The following is a 15,950-nucleotide window of genomic DNA, read 5'->3' on the forward strand; positions in this document are numbered from 1 at the left end:
TTCTTTGGCTTACCCAAGATGTAAATCAATTTGAACAGAAAATCTCTGTTCTGTTTCTACTACTTATGGAATTGTTTGATTAGAGAGTATTTATGAATGTGCCAAACTGCTTTTTCTTTGAGTACTTAGAAACCAGCACCATCACGTTTTTGTGCCCTGGGTTACAATTGCTAAATAGGTAGTTTATAGCCAATTCCAAAATCGTACATATGATTTTATTAACTTTTTTTGAGTACTCATAAGCTGTCAGGAAGGCAGACAAGAACTTTGGTGAATGCAAGAGTAGCTGTGATATATAGGAACAGAGTACCAGATCCCAACTTGTAACTCTCTTATTTCAGGAAGATAATTTGAATGAAATAAATGACTTTTTATACGAGTCTGCTATCAGTGGAATAGCAAAAATCATGGATTCTGGAGCATGATGTATATAGTGGAATTATAGAATGGCCTGGGCTGGAAGGGACCTTAAAGCTCATCTCATTCCATCCTTTGCCATGGGCAGAGACCCCTTCCACTGTCCCAGGTTGCTCCAAGCCTCATCCAACCTATCCTTGGACACTTCCAGGGATGGGGCAGCCACAGCTGCTCTGGGCACCTGTGCCAGGGCCTCCCCACCCTCACAGGGAACCACTAACCCAGCCTAAGCCTGCTCTCTGCCAGTTTGGGGATTTCATTTTGATAACCATCTTCTAAACCTGTGGTGTCTGTAGTCAGTGGAAGGTCCAAAAGTGTACAAAAAATTTAAAAATGGCTCATTATCTTTGAATGTGCAGTATTTTGATGTGTAAAATAAAGATTCAGAATGCCCTGTATTGTATTTAGTAATAACTTGAGTAACAAACTGTGTTCACTTCTATCATATTTCAAGATATAGCAAGGGATTTTTTCTGTGTTTTCAGGCCATCAATGCAGTGAATTTTTTTCTTTCTTGAGACAATTAAATAAGATGTTAATTGGGCAGGCAGCACCACAACGTTTCATTGAGCATGGTCTGCAGGACTGCTGGAGCAGGAAAGAGAAAGTTTTGTAGTCTGCATCACTTGGCATCAATTATTCCTCTGTGAATGGTGCATTTGTCATGCAGCATCTCGGTTGCTTCTCTGTAGTTTCATTGATCCTTCAGACATTTTCAGAAGTTTATAGAATATATCTGCAAAAGACACAGCTTAGCTTTCATGTGGAATATTAAACTTAAAGGAGATAAATTATCAGCTCCATAACAGAGTTTTTTAATTTTGCTATCATATTTTTATATCTCAAGTGCTTTATTTCTTTTTACGCTGCTTGCTAGAGAAAAATTATACACTAGTCTGCACTTATATTAATAGTTACAGTATTGCTTTTGGTTTTAATGTTTTTAAATTTGGTTTTCATTACATTTTTCTGACTTTACTACTGACTTCTGACAGTTTTCTGACTTCACTTCTCTGGCCTTTCTTTTTCATATCCCATTTCCCCGGTGCCTGCCTGCTGCAGAGCTCCCTGTTTAGCAGTTATCTGCTTTTACTCTTTGTGTGTGTGAATTTAAAATCAAACAAATGGAAAACTACTAAAACAAAACCAAACCCCACTGAGAATTGACAATGCTCTCTACCGCCTGTCTTGATAATCCACTTGATGCTGCTACTGATTTCCAAGTCTCGATGGGAAATAGGATGTCTAGAGGGAAGAGACAGGACAGATTTTGTATTTTTTCCTTCTTGTTATGAACAGTAACCATTTTACTGTCTCTCCTGCAGTTTTTTGGTGCTCTAACCCAGCTGTTCTCCAAAATGATTGTTAATATTTCTCGGTACTGTTTCTTGTGAAGCTGTACTGGAACTCTGGAGCAAGTTGGGTTTGAGGAATTTCTGTAAAATAAAGACTGGAAAAATGAAGGATGCTTCTTTGTTGCTTTCACTTGTGGATAAAGAAGTCTTGTGTCCTTCAAAGCAGTTATTAGCAGTGTAAGAAATTAATGACAGCAATTAGAACGTGAGTGAGGATCCCTATGTCGCCACCAAATTTCTGGGGCAGTTTCTGTAGGGGGGATATCAGGAGAGAGAGAGATTAAGAGGTAACTTCTGAGGTAACTACAAGAGGGGTGAATTAGGGGTGTTTAAAGGTGTCTGTTCTGAAATTATTTTGAAAAAGTACAGTAGAACTTGTTTATTACAATATATTACAGGCAGAAGCTGACATGCTGTATAAAATGTTCAAAGTTCATTAAATTTTGCAACATTACCGTGAATTAACAAAGAGCTGTCTTAATTTGCAGAGTCTGAAGCATTGAAAAATGAGATGACCTACTTAAGTGACAAAGATTTGTGCTTTCCAGAATCAAGAAACCTCTTCTTTGCAAAAAAGACCCAAGCTTTCCAGCTTTTTCCTTTGTGTCTTCTTTCTGAGTCTGTTACTTTTTTTTCCTCTTGATGTCATTAGAATTGCCTTAGGTGATGTCTTTAGCCATTGGGAGTCTGAGTGTTTGTAACCCTATGAAAAAACATACATGGTACTATGGTGTGTGATAGTGGTCTAAAGCAATCTCAGTGCTGCGTGTGTTATGAAGGGTCTGTAATGTCTGGGAAGTTTTACAATGAGTAGGAAGAAAATTCTGAAGGAAGTGGGATGAGAAGACATAGATGAAAGTTTCTTTATAGATGAAAGTTCCTTTATATGCTGAAAGACAAAAATGACTGAGAATATGATGATTACTTTCTATCCCAGGGAACAAAATCAGTGTCATTTTAAGAGAGTAATTGAAGTTTTTTGCAAGAATTATTTATCGAGAGAATTGTTAAAATGAAAAAGATTCCCAATCCACATTAATACTTACTGAATGCTGGATATTATTGTCTTTTGTTTTTGACATCCCTCATCATGCCTTCCTATTCAGTTTCTTTCTACTTTTTTTAAGGAGTATTTAGTGAAGCAGAAGCTGTGATTAATTGATGATGTTCATGCCACCTTTGAGATCAGAATGAATTTCTGTTATAATTCTCTGTTTTTGTGTGCCTCAGGTCTCTTCTCCTGATCCCTTTGACTCCAGAATCAGCAAAAGTGTGTTTTGTTTGATACTCTGATCTCATTTTCTGGGCTAATGTTGTATCCAGTCCTGCAGCTGAGAAGTGCTGGTGTTGCTGGACTGGCTTGGGATAACAAGGCGCTGAATCCATGCAGGTGCTGTCCAGCTCTGACTTGGCTCCTCAGCTGGGACTCAAGGCACTGCAGTTTGGGTTGCTGTGAATTGTGCTGGATCCTTTAAAGTGATTTTGCACTGAGACATTTAAAATTTCCTAATGTTCCACTGGCACTCTGCTGGGGTGTTTCAGCAAGACTGACATATGCCAGGTTTAGATGCTCTGGTGAAATTCACTCCTCTTTTTTCCCCTTTATTTGTTCTTGCAGAATGAGTCACTTGATATTCAGGACTGTCTTATATTCAGGCCAATTTAGCATTTGTCAGCTTTGCAAAATGCACTTAACAAAAACTAAATACAAATGCCAAATTATGCATGTGCACCCATGGACTAGTTTGAGGCTCATTTATTGGAATTTTCTGTAGACTCATTTTGATTCTTTGGAATCAGGAGCTGGATGAGTTTTTTAAAAACTGATTTACAGATTGGTTTACAGTTGCTATGTTTTATTCCTGCAGCAAGATAATTTCCCTGGGAAACTATACGGTGTGCTGTATAAATAAAGGTGAGCTCTAAAGGAAAAATATCTCAGAGAAATATACTGGACAAGTTACTCATTTTCTAGCTCTAGGATGATGCAGACAAATGCTGTCATGATGCTGTTTGTCAGGATCTCTGCTCTCCTTTCTGTAGATTAGCTCTGTGTTTTTGATTGGATAGGAATGTAGCAGTAGTTGTATATAACTCGGCATATAGTCAGCAAAAGTTTTTGATAAGATGAACTTAAATTAACTGACTCAGAACTCAGGAACTCAGAAGTTCCTCTCATTTTTAAATTTTTCTAGTTTTAGGTTTGGTCATAACTTTTCTTTTGGTGTAGAATTTTTTTTCCTGGAAGTATTGGTTAAGTTCCTTATTTTGGTGTTTAACTTCATTATGAAAAGAATACTGTAGTTGGGAATGAGTTTACTTTCACAGTGAGAACATTGTTCTCACCTGCATTGCCAAGAGAAAAAGGCTGCTGAAAGATTGATCCTGTTGGGACTACTGAGTTACCCTAAAATCAGTCAAAGAGAAGGTTGCTTTTTCCTTTGTTAAAGTTTACATAAAAGAAGTAAAAGCATTTTTTTGGTATTATAATTAGATATTTTATATCTTCTTTGAATTTCTTGATCCAACAAGCAGCTAAGGGAGGAGGGGAGAGAGAAGACAGGATGTTCTGGCTGCACAGATTTTTCCTTTCTGGAGCCTGTGTGGTCTGAGTGATGTGGCTGCATCTCCTTGGTGTCTGACCTGGAGCCATCGGGTCCCCTGAGCAGTGTGGGCACACAGGGCTGTCACCCCAGCTGTGTGCATGCACAGCACACAAACCCTTACATGTGCAGGTCCATGAGTGTGAGACTCACCTTCTGCTGGGGTCTGTGTGAGGAGAGCAGGAGAGTTCCAGCTCTGGATTCCTGATCTAGCTGGTACGTGTGAGCTACCTCAGGTAGCTGAGGCTGATTTGAGCTGGGATCTCTTGGATACCTCTGTATGGAAAAGCTGTGGAAGCAGTAGGAAAACAGAATCCCATTTAGCAAACTTTGAATCTTTTAACTGGCTTTTTGTCTGATGAAAATCAGTGGTATTCTAGATGCTTTCTAATATCTATGTTTCCCGAGTTAATGAATGAAACAGGAATAGCAGACTATTTACATAATGCAGTTTCTATTAATGTGACTTGCACATTTTTCAGTGCCTTTTTTTTTTTGTGTGTAGAGCTATTCTTTTTATTGCTGTACTGTTTTCTCTTCCCTTGTCCTTTCTGTCAGCTTTCTTGATACTTGCATTGATTTTTTTTTCCCTATTAAAAAGAAAAAAAAACCCTACAACAACAAGCAAAGAAAACACAACCCTAAAACAAAGAAACTGACCCTCTCTTCCCAACCTCCAGACACTGTTATTCTGCTAATTTTGTAGGGGATTGCCAAAGTTCTGTGGTCTTTATGTTTAGTTGTGATGTGTTTACTGAGGTACAAGATAGGGTGTAATTGCTACTGCAGATTGTCCTGTAGAGAATATTTCCCATTTAAGTCACCAGAATCTGATATATCCCCTAACCAGAGACTCCTTGAAACACCACACAGGTCGTCATGTTCCTACAAATCAATAGCAATAACTTGAGAGAGTCTTCCTTGGCAGCTCTGAAGTACCGAGGCTGATTTTCTTCACATCAGCTGCCAGATCAGTGTTTGAGGTGAACTCAATTTGAATTTCTCCTACCCATTAATCTGCAAGCTTCAGTGTGGCCCTTGGTCTGTTCAATATGGCTAGAAAGCCAAGTTTCTCTGTTAAGTGCTTTTGATATTTGTGTCAGAACAACCATTGTTTTTATCGTTTTCCTCTCAGCTTTCTGTGTGTACAAAATAAAAGCTTCTGGCCAGAGCAGAAGTCTACCTGTCTGCATTCTTCAGCTTAAAAATAAAACTTTTGCTTCTCAGATGGTGATTCTGAAAAGTTAACATAGAAAGATAGTGAGTAGATGGTTCTAAAATCAGATATTGTGTGCAAAGTCACTATCCCATTCTATTATAAGCCTAAATTCCATGAAATCAAGCATGTTTTTTGAAAAGACAAGTGACACCTCATATTCTGGATTACCATCCCACTCTCTTGGGTTTTGAGAGCTAATTTTCAAAATAATTTAATTAAGATTGAATCTAAATGCCAAAGTTATAAGTTAAAACTTTTTAGGCTGTTAGTGTGCATAAAATGTAATGGCCCTAAATCATTTGGAAGTAAGTAATAGTCTCTCTGTCTTGTTTTTAGTTTATCCTGTCTTAATGAATAAAGTATCTCCAGCTGAAGAAGGGATATAACTGCTTTTATGAAAGTCAATATGTTAGGCTTTTGTTGAGTCTGTGGTCAGCCAGGCTGTAGTAACACAAACATTGAGAGTGTGGGAATCTTACTGGGATGGTTATTTGAAAGATTCTTTGTGAGCTTTTTGCAGGCAATCAGAGACAAGTAGAACAAACTAAAGAGGCCCTGTCTTTGAAATATAATTGAGTTTGATGTACTGGTTACTCAGTTTTCTTTGCCTTTGACTCTGTGGAATTTTTTTAAATGAAGACATCTGACTGTGTGAAGTGGGAAAATGGTCATATTTGAGCTTAGCCATTTAATATTAGATAAAGTTATAGTGATTTCTTTGGTGGTATTTAAGTATTTGGTATTAGGTATTTGGTATTTAAGAGGGTGTTTTAAAGACAACAAAACACTGCTCAGTCTAATGCCTGTATGTGAATGGCTCTACCATATGAAATTAACATTTAATTAATTTTTGGTCGTGATGGTGGATCCACCTCTGAAGGTCAGACAAAACACTGGTTAATCACTAGTCCTTGTTAAACAAGCATGCTTCACATGGTAGTGGGAATCCTTTTTTTGGATTTTTACTTCCTCCACAGGTGACAATACAGATGTATCTTGTACAATGCAGGTTTTATTTGATGCAGTAAGGAACCAGTTTCTGCAGGTCAGAGTTCTTCTGATGATGAATGATTCTGCAAAACCCCAGGAACAAATTTTTAGAGTAACGTGTTCCGATCTAGCAGTAATGTAAAAATGGAAAACCACTCTTTAAGACCATAATGCTTTTCCTCTTAATCTTGACACAAAGTTCCCATTATATTAACCAGAAATACTGACCTTAGAGTAACGTGGAATAAGTCCAAGCCTTTGGACTCCTTCAGCTTAATTTTTCTGTGGGAAAAGGTTTTCTGTAGAGTGAGTGTGATTTGTGGATGAATGGCCATTAAATAATCCTAGAAAGCAGACCACCAGGATCTGACAAATGGGTCTAGTGTGAGATGAGGACTCATTTGGTTTTTTTATTCTCACTTTATTTCCAAATCAATATGGAAAACATTTCAATTTGATGATCTAGCTTGGTTTTGTCACCCATTTTATACAGGATGTTTTTCTGTCTGCAGTGTTTCAGAGTTTGTCTATTTTGACCATATTTATTATAAATTACAACTTGCTGTGCAAATGAGTTTAGTGTTACACATCAGTAATCTCTTTGAATCTCTCATGAAGACAAAATAGACATTTTAGTTGCTCTGTAATGTTTATAGAATTCCCTCTTTTGCGTTCTCCTTGCACTTGAAATAGCTCTGGGCTTTGATCTGAGAGCTAAGGTTGTGCTTTCATTCAGTTGGTGTTCAGACAATTGTTGCCCAAATAATCAATTGTATTAAAACTACTGAAAGAGCATGTCATGTGCTCCCCAAACCTATTGCCTGCTGACAGGTTAAGAAGATTCTGCAGTAAGTTTAGACTTTGATTACAGAGGGTTTGGTGCTTTTACTTCTTGCCCAGTGCTTGGCTTGAATTCTGGGGGCATGTCACTTACCAGATTTCACTAGAAAACAGCTATGCTTTGGCAAGTAGTTCTGCAGTCTTAAGCTACAAGTCCATGTCACTGTGCTGCCCAAGAGCTTGATGTGAGAAAAGCTCCTGCCTGTTCCCTAGATCATTCCAGTAATGTGCCTTCTTTAAAGCTTGATGGCTTTCATTGCTCCATGGGATGGCATTGAAAACTCATTTTCTTGTGGGTGCATTGTAGGACTTCATGTTTGGTTTGTGGTGCTGGAGTGATACACTCTTTTTTTCTTGCCCAAGTCCCTTGCTCTTCCTTTCCAAACCAATTAGAGATGTTAATAAGTTATTCTCAAGGGTTGTCAAAAACAGCTATCTATGACTTGTATGCAGCATGTCTGAAATAATGTATTTTATGTCTTTAATAGTAACTAATGAGATTATTATAATTAAGAATAGAGGTAGTGCTGTAAATTATTTTAAACACATTGTGTTCTTTGTTCAGTCTGTTTTGACTCTGTATCAGCATGATGTTAATTTTTGTATTTTGCTGCTGACAGGCTTTAAGTGTCTGGAATTCAGGCCTGTGAGCATCCTGAGCAGGGACAAGGCTGAAAAGTGCTACAGGGGCTACTGGCTGCTGATGGCACCTGGATTTCCATTCTGTGCCATTGAGGCTGGAGAGGACCAGGTGAAGGTATTTTCCCTGATCTTGTCTCAGTAGAAAAATGGTTCAGATAGATTTAGTATTGGTGTTGAGAAGGAACATCAGGATCATCAAGTCCAACTCCTGGCCCTTTGCAGGACACTGCTAAGGTCACACCCTGTGCCTGAGAGCACTGTCCAAACACTCCTGGAACTCTGTCAGGCTGGTGCTGTGACCTCCTGGGGAGCTGTTCCAGTGCCCAACCATCCTCCGGGGGAAAAACTTTCCTAATCTCTAACCTAAACCTCCCCTGACTCAGCCTCATGCTGCTTCCTCAAGTCCCATCCGTGGTGAAGAGATCAGTGCCTGCCCCTCCTCTTCCTCTCTTGAGGATGTTGTAGACTGCAACAAGATCTCCCCTTGGTCTCTTTTTCTCCCAGCTGAGCAGACCAAGTGATTTCAGCCACTCCTAGTGTGGCGTCCCCTCCAGATCTTTCACCATATTCATTGTCCTCTTTTGGACACTCTCTAACAGTTTAATGTGTTTTATATATTGTGTGTGCCCAGAACTGCCCCCAGCACTGGAGGTGAGGCTGCCCCAGTCCAGAGCAGAGCAGGACAATTCCCCGCTGCCTGGCTGGCCATGCTGGGCCTGGTGCCCCCAGGACACACCTGGCCCTCACAGCTGACTCATGTTCAGCCATGAAATTCATCTTCAGAACCCCTGGTTTGTTAGCATGTTTGGAAGGCATCTCTCCATCCTTAAATTAAACCGGTGTTTATCCAAATTAATTTGTCCTTTCCCTTTGAAGTCCTGTTTTGGATGAGGTGATCAGCAGTCTGTAGTGGTTACAGCTGCCTGGGAAGCGTCTCAGAAGAGATGGTGAATGCAGTGGTGGAGGTGGCTTTCACCAGGAGTGTGGTGACAGAAGTCAGTAGGCTGAGGACAGTGTTTATGTGATCTGGACATTTAATATTTACTCTGTTCCTTTCTTTCTCTCATGGCCTCCTGTGCATCTTTAACCTTTTCATTTATCTGGTAGCATGGCCTGGAGGCAAATCACTAACCATGCTCATTTGAGTATGAGGTCTATTGCATTTTGATTAATCTCTCTCCACGTGCCTTATGGCACTGCAGTTTGAAATATAGCTCCAAAAGATCTGTGGAACTGGAGGAGTGGAGCTTATTCTGTACTAGTAATGTGCAGAGGAATTGCATTTTATGTGCACTTGGAAGCCCTTCTGAGTTTGAGGCAAAGAAAATGCTCTTGTTATTGATACTTAGATCACTTTATAATACACCTCAGCTTTCATCCCCTGAGAAATTGTGTTGGTAATTGAAAGAGCCATTGTCTCATTTCAGTTATCTAAACAATCTCAGTCTTCATTCTTATAATTATTGGAAGAGCCCAGCAGCAAAAATCTTATTAGTAATTTCCTAATGCTACTGGGAAACAATATTTCTAGAATAATTTTCTGTACTGAGTCAATGATACAAGTAAAGATTGGTGTGAAAACAGATTAGGGAATGTCTAAAGAAATTTATCTCTTTTTCTGTTTGGTTTTTTTTTGTTTTGTCACAATAACATTATGGATTTATTTTATTTTTTTTTTGTTTGGTTGGTTTTTTTTGTTGTTGTTTCTTTTTTAAATACAATGAACCTAAAATGAAAATTCTGGAAGTGGAGTTCTGCTAGCTGGGTGATACCTTTGCCTTAGTAATGGAAAAATATGGAATCCTTCATTACTGGAGTTAAGATAAAGTTTTCACATTTTCTGCCCTTGAAGGAATATAACTATTATAAAAGGAATAAAGCATGATTTATTTTATAGTCCTATAATAGCTTTCCAATGATTTTAAGTACATTATTTCTTTCATTACAAACAATTAAAAATGTGTCAGTAGTGTTGAAAGGAAATTCAGTGTACTTTTAGGTGTGGAGGTTTCATTCCTGTTAGAAATCATCTTTGTAAATCTATTGTATGGAATGCACATAAAGACCAAGAAAATAAATATTCAGATGATGAAAGAATTGACACTTGAGTTTACAACACCTGCATACAGATCTATCATATTGGACAAACTGCTTCTAATTTCACTGATTTCTTTGGTTCAGTGCATTTTAATTAAGCTTTTGACTGCTGCCTCAGTAAACCCTTCCTGATTCAAAGAATCAATGCGCTATCCACACTTGATCTGAGCTACTGTGGAGATGCTGAATATCATGTATGGGCAGCACATTTCTTCAGTCAATTATTTGTGAAAGGATTGCTTGGTCTGGCTTTCATTTTGAGCGTTGTGGGACACAGCAGCTGGTTCTGCAGCAGTGTTTCTGCTGGTGATACTCTAAGCACTTGTATTCCTTTGGTTCATTCATGGGTCATTCTGGAGAAGGAAAATTACCTGGGCTGTGAGGGAGCTTTATTTTAATTTGAGAGAATTCTCCAAGAGCCACAAAATCTTGGGTTATCTCTTACAGTATGTCAGTAGACTTTATTCGGAGTTCAAACTCTTCCCCTATGAAATAGCAGGTATTGAGCTCGCTCTTCAGTCATCTATTTATTTCAGGTTTGGTCATAAATAATCTAATACATTTGAAAGCTTGGAGGTTTGGTTCCAAACTGCTTAGTTACCTTTCTGTTTAAATACTCTTATGCTAATGGCTGTGTGCCTTATTAATGCTCATGGATTACATTATGGGGCATAGAAGATAATATAATAGCGTGTTCTGTGAGTATGTTTAATAAAAAGCAGATTAGAATTAAGACTTTATTGTGAGTCACTGACATATCAGCTCTGTGCTTAATATCTTATCTAAATCCCTGTCCACAGCTTTTAATGCAGTTTGCATATTTTAGTGAAGTTGAGCGTAACAGTTCTGAACCACTCAAAAGAGTAACAAATACAGATCATATGAAGTTTTTTATGATTGAAAAATATATTATTCTGATGGATATGTGCTCCATCAATGTCTGTTTTTCTCTGTATGTCAAATTGTTTCCTTCTAGAAACAAATTACAGATGTGTAATGAGCAGATTTCTGATGTGTATGAAGAATATTTGATAGGAATACAAAGATAAAACCAAAAAAACCTCACCCTAGCTTAAAATGAGATCAAAACTGTGTGCTCTTAATATGTTCTGGTAGCTGTGTCAATGTACAGGTAATTTTACTGTCCTGTTCTTGTGGGGCACCAAGGGATTTTGTTTCTCTGCTCCTGTTTCCATGGCAATTAGAATTAGATTAGTTTTAGGTTCACAGTGGATAAATGAGAGCGACTAAGCTATGATGTAGTGCTTGTGAGTCAGGAACACGCCGAGTCTTTTTATAAAGTAGCCCAAAACTGTGCTTAAATCATTGTGGCTTTCTGGTTGCTGTTGACTTGCTGTATTTATCTTTCAGTGTCTGGATCTTTTGCTTGTGGTTGCAGTCTGGTGGCACTTGTGCTTTTTGTGTTTATAGGGATATAGCCTTTAAATGAGAGAGCAGTCCCTGGATTCTAGTGATAGCTGCATGTTGAACAGCCAGTCTGCATATTTGCTAATAAATATTTATATTAACTATTTTAGAATCTCTTTAGCCCATGACTGATTTTTGGAGTGTTTTGAATGTGGTGTAATGGTATGATTTTTATCAGCACCCACTCTTTGGGATGACTTTCTTGGAAGACATCCCAAAACCAAGCCACTGTTCTGTATTTGTCCATACAGTTTTTGTGTCTGTGTGTGTATGCATATAGAAATATATAAACCTTTCTCTTCTTCTGGTCCTTGTTAATATATTCATACCCGCCTCACCCCAAGAGATTTTCATCATTTCCAGGAATTGGAATGGAGAGTAATATTAGTGGTGGACTATTCCAGTCACTTTTCAGCTAATTCCCATGCATCACAGTTCTTTTTCCTATAGTGTGTATTTAACTTTACCAGCATTTTGCACTAATGGATTGCAGATGCTGCACAGAGTGTTATTATAAGAAGATTTCATGCTCTGGTAGTAATGTGTCATGCTTTTATAGTCTCTGAGTATGTGATAGTTGTGACATTACTCACCCTATTTAATGCTTGCATTTTGTTTAATAATTATCTACCTTTTACAAAGGCTGTGGTAGATTTCACAGAAACATCATCCTGGAAGATATTTCAGCTGTTGTTTTACACTCTCTGAGGTACACCTGGACGTAAAGACATTTGAGGATATTATTTGTTGAGATACAATTGAGCTTCACCCTTCCAGGAACATTTGAGTTGACAGAATTAATCCTTGCAGTAGTCTGTGCTCCTGTAGCCTGGAGAGGGGAGCCTTGGGAAGTGTCAATGGCTTCAGGCCCTCTGCAGGAGCACAGCTTTGTTGTGCTTTGCTGGCAGAAGCTCTGGTGATGGTGGTGCTGTGGATTTCCCTTTAGCAGCCCAGTCACTGCCCTGCCCTCTCCACTCCTGTTGCTGCTGTGCCTGTCCTGCCTGGCCCACCCTGACGGGTTTGTCTGGTGTGTTACAAGCAGGCTCTTTGGTTTCTGGGTTATCCACCTGCCTTCACAACACACGCTTCTGGAAACATGTGCACTCATATCTGTAAACACGTAAATCTAGTTCTTAGAAGGGGCCTGAGAAGGAATTTCTGCAATTACTGTGAAGAACTTGTATGCTTATTTTCATGAGACTGAATCCGTTGATTAGAGAATTGGTCTTGTATTTACAAGCTGAAAATGTGACTAACCCCTAAATTGGTAGAAAATAACCAAATCATTTGATATATGTACAAGGCTGAGCAAGTAAGCAGGAATAAGAATAGAGAATAAAACATGGAGTTTTCCATAATTCATGCCCTATATTAGACTAGAAAACCATTTTTAGATCCCAAGTCAAACTAAGGAAAAAAATTCATTTTATTAAGCAAATTAATATATAGATGTCAGTAATTCTAAATTTCTATAGGGTTTTTTTTGAACCTTGATAGTGTCTCACTATACTTAATGTGGTTTTAATTAGTATTTATATAAATATAGGGTTTCTGTAGTTCAGAAAAGAAGTTTGAAGGAAACACAGTAGAGAATGTATTACATACAAGAGTCATTTTGGCTCTTTGGGCTTGTAGACTTGGAAAGCAGATGATTTCAGATACATCAAGAGACTGCATCATCTGTCCCATATTCAAAGTCAGAGCCCTTTAAATTTCTTGGGATTCACCAGACTGTGGAGGCAAAATGCTGGAAAAGACACCATCAAGGACTAATCCTTTGTTTGCAGTACCTGTACTGGAAAGTAATTTTACCTTCTGGTTTTGTCCTGCCTCAATATGTGCCTGTTAAAGTAAATGCATCTTTGTCATGCATGAGCACCACTTGCATTAATGGTAATGGAGTTTTCATATGCATGTTGAGCTGCTGCATTTCTAATGCTGCAGAAGTCAGCACTGATGTACTCTGTTTTTTCCTCTGTGCATCAGCATTGTGACAATCAGCAGATACATATATCTACATATCGTATGGGAATTCTCCTTAATCCAGCAAAGCTACTTTTTTGAGTGTTTTTAGTAGCTGTCAATTATTTCAATTATTATGTGATGGGGAAGTTCACTACAATTCAGCCGAAGGGAGCTGGTTCCAAGGTATTAGATAAACGTACTCTGCAGGTTCTGAAATCAAAAACACATTGCCAAGGTTAAGGGATTGTTAAAATCCTCAAACTCCAAATTACTTTTTATTTAAGATAGAAAAAAGCTGTGCACGGAATACATGTGATGTAGTGATTTTTGAAAAGCATAAGAAGCTGTATGGGTTGCAATGCTGAGCTATTGAATATTCTGAGTGATTATTGTAAGATATTTTGGGCCTGTAAATTACATACTACTTTTCAAATAATTGCTACTTTTGTATAGAAACAAAGTGGGGTTTCTACTCTCTGTATTTAATGTTAGGGTTGTATTTATAAGAAGTATAATCTGGAAACAAAACAAAACCTTAAGTCTGGGGCCTTTTTGGGTTTTGGTTGGTTGAGGCTTGGTTTGTTTTGTGGGGTTTTTTACTTGTTTGTTTGTTTGGGTTTCTGGAGGCTTGTTTGGTTTTGTTTTGTTCTTAAATTCCTGGTCATCTTCAATATCAAGAGAAATCTGTAGATTCCTATTTTGATAATAATTTGGTGTATTCTAACTAAATGTCTCTGTGTCCTCTGTGTGCTTTTTTCCTGGTTATGTAGCCGTGCACATTGTGGATTAATGTGAGTGCTTGGTGCTGGAAGTAGCTGCATCTCAAAGTAAAATAAGTTTTTGGGTAACCAGTGACTGACACAAGGGGCTAATGTGGGTTAGAAAATTACATGATGGTTTTTTTGAGGTGACCTCTTGTAATGCCAGTATTAAAGACACAGGTGGAGCACTGAGCTCTTGTGTCTATCAGTGTAAATTTATCAAGTGCCCTGGCTGTGCTTGACCTTTTGCATGGAGAACCAGTACAGTGAGTGCCACAAAACTCTCGTTTTCCAAACCAAAACACATGCACCTCTTTCATCTTACAAGGTTTCTGTGAAGGTCAAACACAGTTGTAGTTCAGCTAAACAAAAGGGATCAACTCCCTTCTTGCACCCTGTGCAATGTCACAAATAAGACAAGAGGGGTAGAGGTTTAATTCATGGGAGGGAGGTCACACAGTAAATGAAAGTAAAGATTTGCTACTTGCACTGCAGTATCTTGGCTCTGACCATATGATTTGGTTACTGAGAAAAACTGATCTACGTAAAAATATTTTATGTATCAATACATGCTCTGGTTTGGAATGCAATTTCTTACTTTTCCTAAAGGGTTTTCTTTAATAACCTCACAATTTCAGCCAGCCCATTTATTTAATTGAGAGCATGTTGCTGTCTAGCCAGCAGATAAACTAGCTAACCTTGTCATTTTACCTTCTGAGTGCAGTTTCACATTACAGGATTATCAGCCCACAGCCAAGTTATCATACAGTAATAATAAGCTAACATAGCTGTGTGAGCACATTTAATTAACTGCAAAGATGGAATTCTCAGCTTTTCCTTCACTTGGCTAATATCCAGAGGTATGTAACTTCTCTGCTGTAGGAAACGCTGTAGAATACAAACTATGCACATTTGCATGTAGGCATTATCTGGACAGTCTTTGATATCCATATCCTGGTCTTGGTTCAGTTTTACTGTGCAAATGCAACATTGCATTTTACTTCACTTAGACACTAACACTGAGATTTTACTAAAAACCTCGTTTGGGGGGTCTCTTTTTAATGCCATAGCTACTAAAGAAAATACCAAAAGGCACATTTTCCACATATTGTCTTTCTGAATAATGTTTTCAACAGCTGCTGAAGCTGTGGGTACTGCCAGATTGTGAAATATGCTTTAAACATGCTCACACTGTGAATGTCCACAGACTAGACTTTGTGAAAGCCTAAACTGGGCACTCCACAGTGCAGCTGCTCCAGATAAGCAACAGCTCCTTCCCCCACGTTCACACCAAGCATCACTAGACTGGATTGTTTCCAGCCTGACTCCCAGTACAGTGTACATCACTTCTGCAGTGGCTAGGTAGAGATGCATTTTTATTTATTATGCTCTACTGTTTTTTCACCCAAAAGATTGTTAGGAAAGCAGGGTGGAGTGGGAATGGAGACTAGCTAAATATATAAGTCATTATTAAACAGACTGCGTGAGCTGAGGTGAAAAAATGACACTATGGACTTCTGATTTGGGTTCTACTTTACTATTTTTGTAATTCAATGTTCTAATAAAAACGATCCTCTCCACTTTTTTTCTCCAGCACCAGGGTTGGTATCACTCACTCCATTTCTTGTTTCTT

General features: G+C 38.4%; 1 protein-coding gene across 12 annotated transcripts in view; it reads left to right on the top strand.

Annotated features, from left to right (window-relative positions):
* Window positions 1-15,950, top strand: part of ENTREP2 (endosomal transmembrane epsin interactor 2) — a 95,912-nt gene that overhangs the window by 18,470 nt on the left and 61,492 nt on the right. For 2 of the 12 annotated variants that reach the window (XM_086849123.1, XM_086849121.1), the window contains exon 2: window positions 8,045-8,181. The exons of 9 other annotated variants lie outside the window; for them this stretch is intronic. In XM_086849123.1, coding sequence (XP_086705249.1) covers window positions 8,128-8,181 — 54 coding nt within the window. In that variant the 5' untranslated portion in view covers window positions 8,045-8,127. Of the gene's footprint in view, window positions 1-8,044; window positions 8,182-15,619; window positions 15,680-15,950 lie in introns of those variants that run through there. One more of the 12 variants, XM_086849127.1, reaches the window with a different exon arrangement.

The sequence above is a fragment of the Cyanistes caeruleus genome, chromosome 13 (genome assembly GCF_971803275.1).
Source record: "Cyanistes caeruleus chromosome 13, bCyaCae1.hap1.1, whole genome shotgun sequence".
NCBI lineage: Eukaryota > Metazoa > Chordata > Aves > Passeriformes > Paridae > Cyanistes > Cyanistes caeruleus.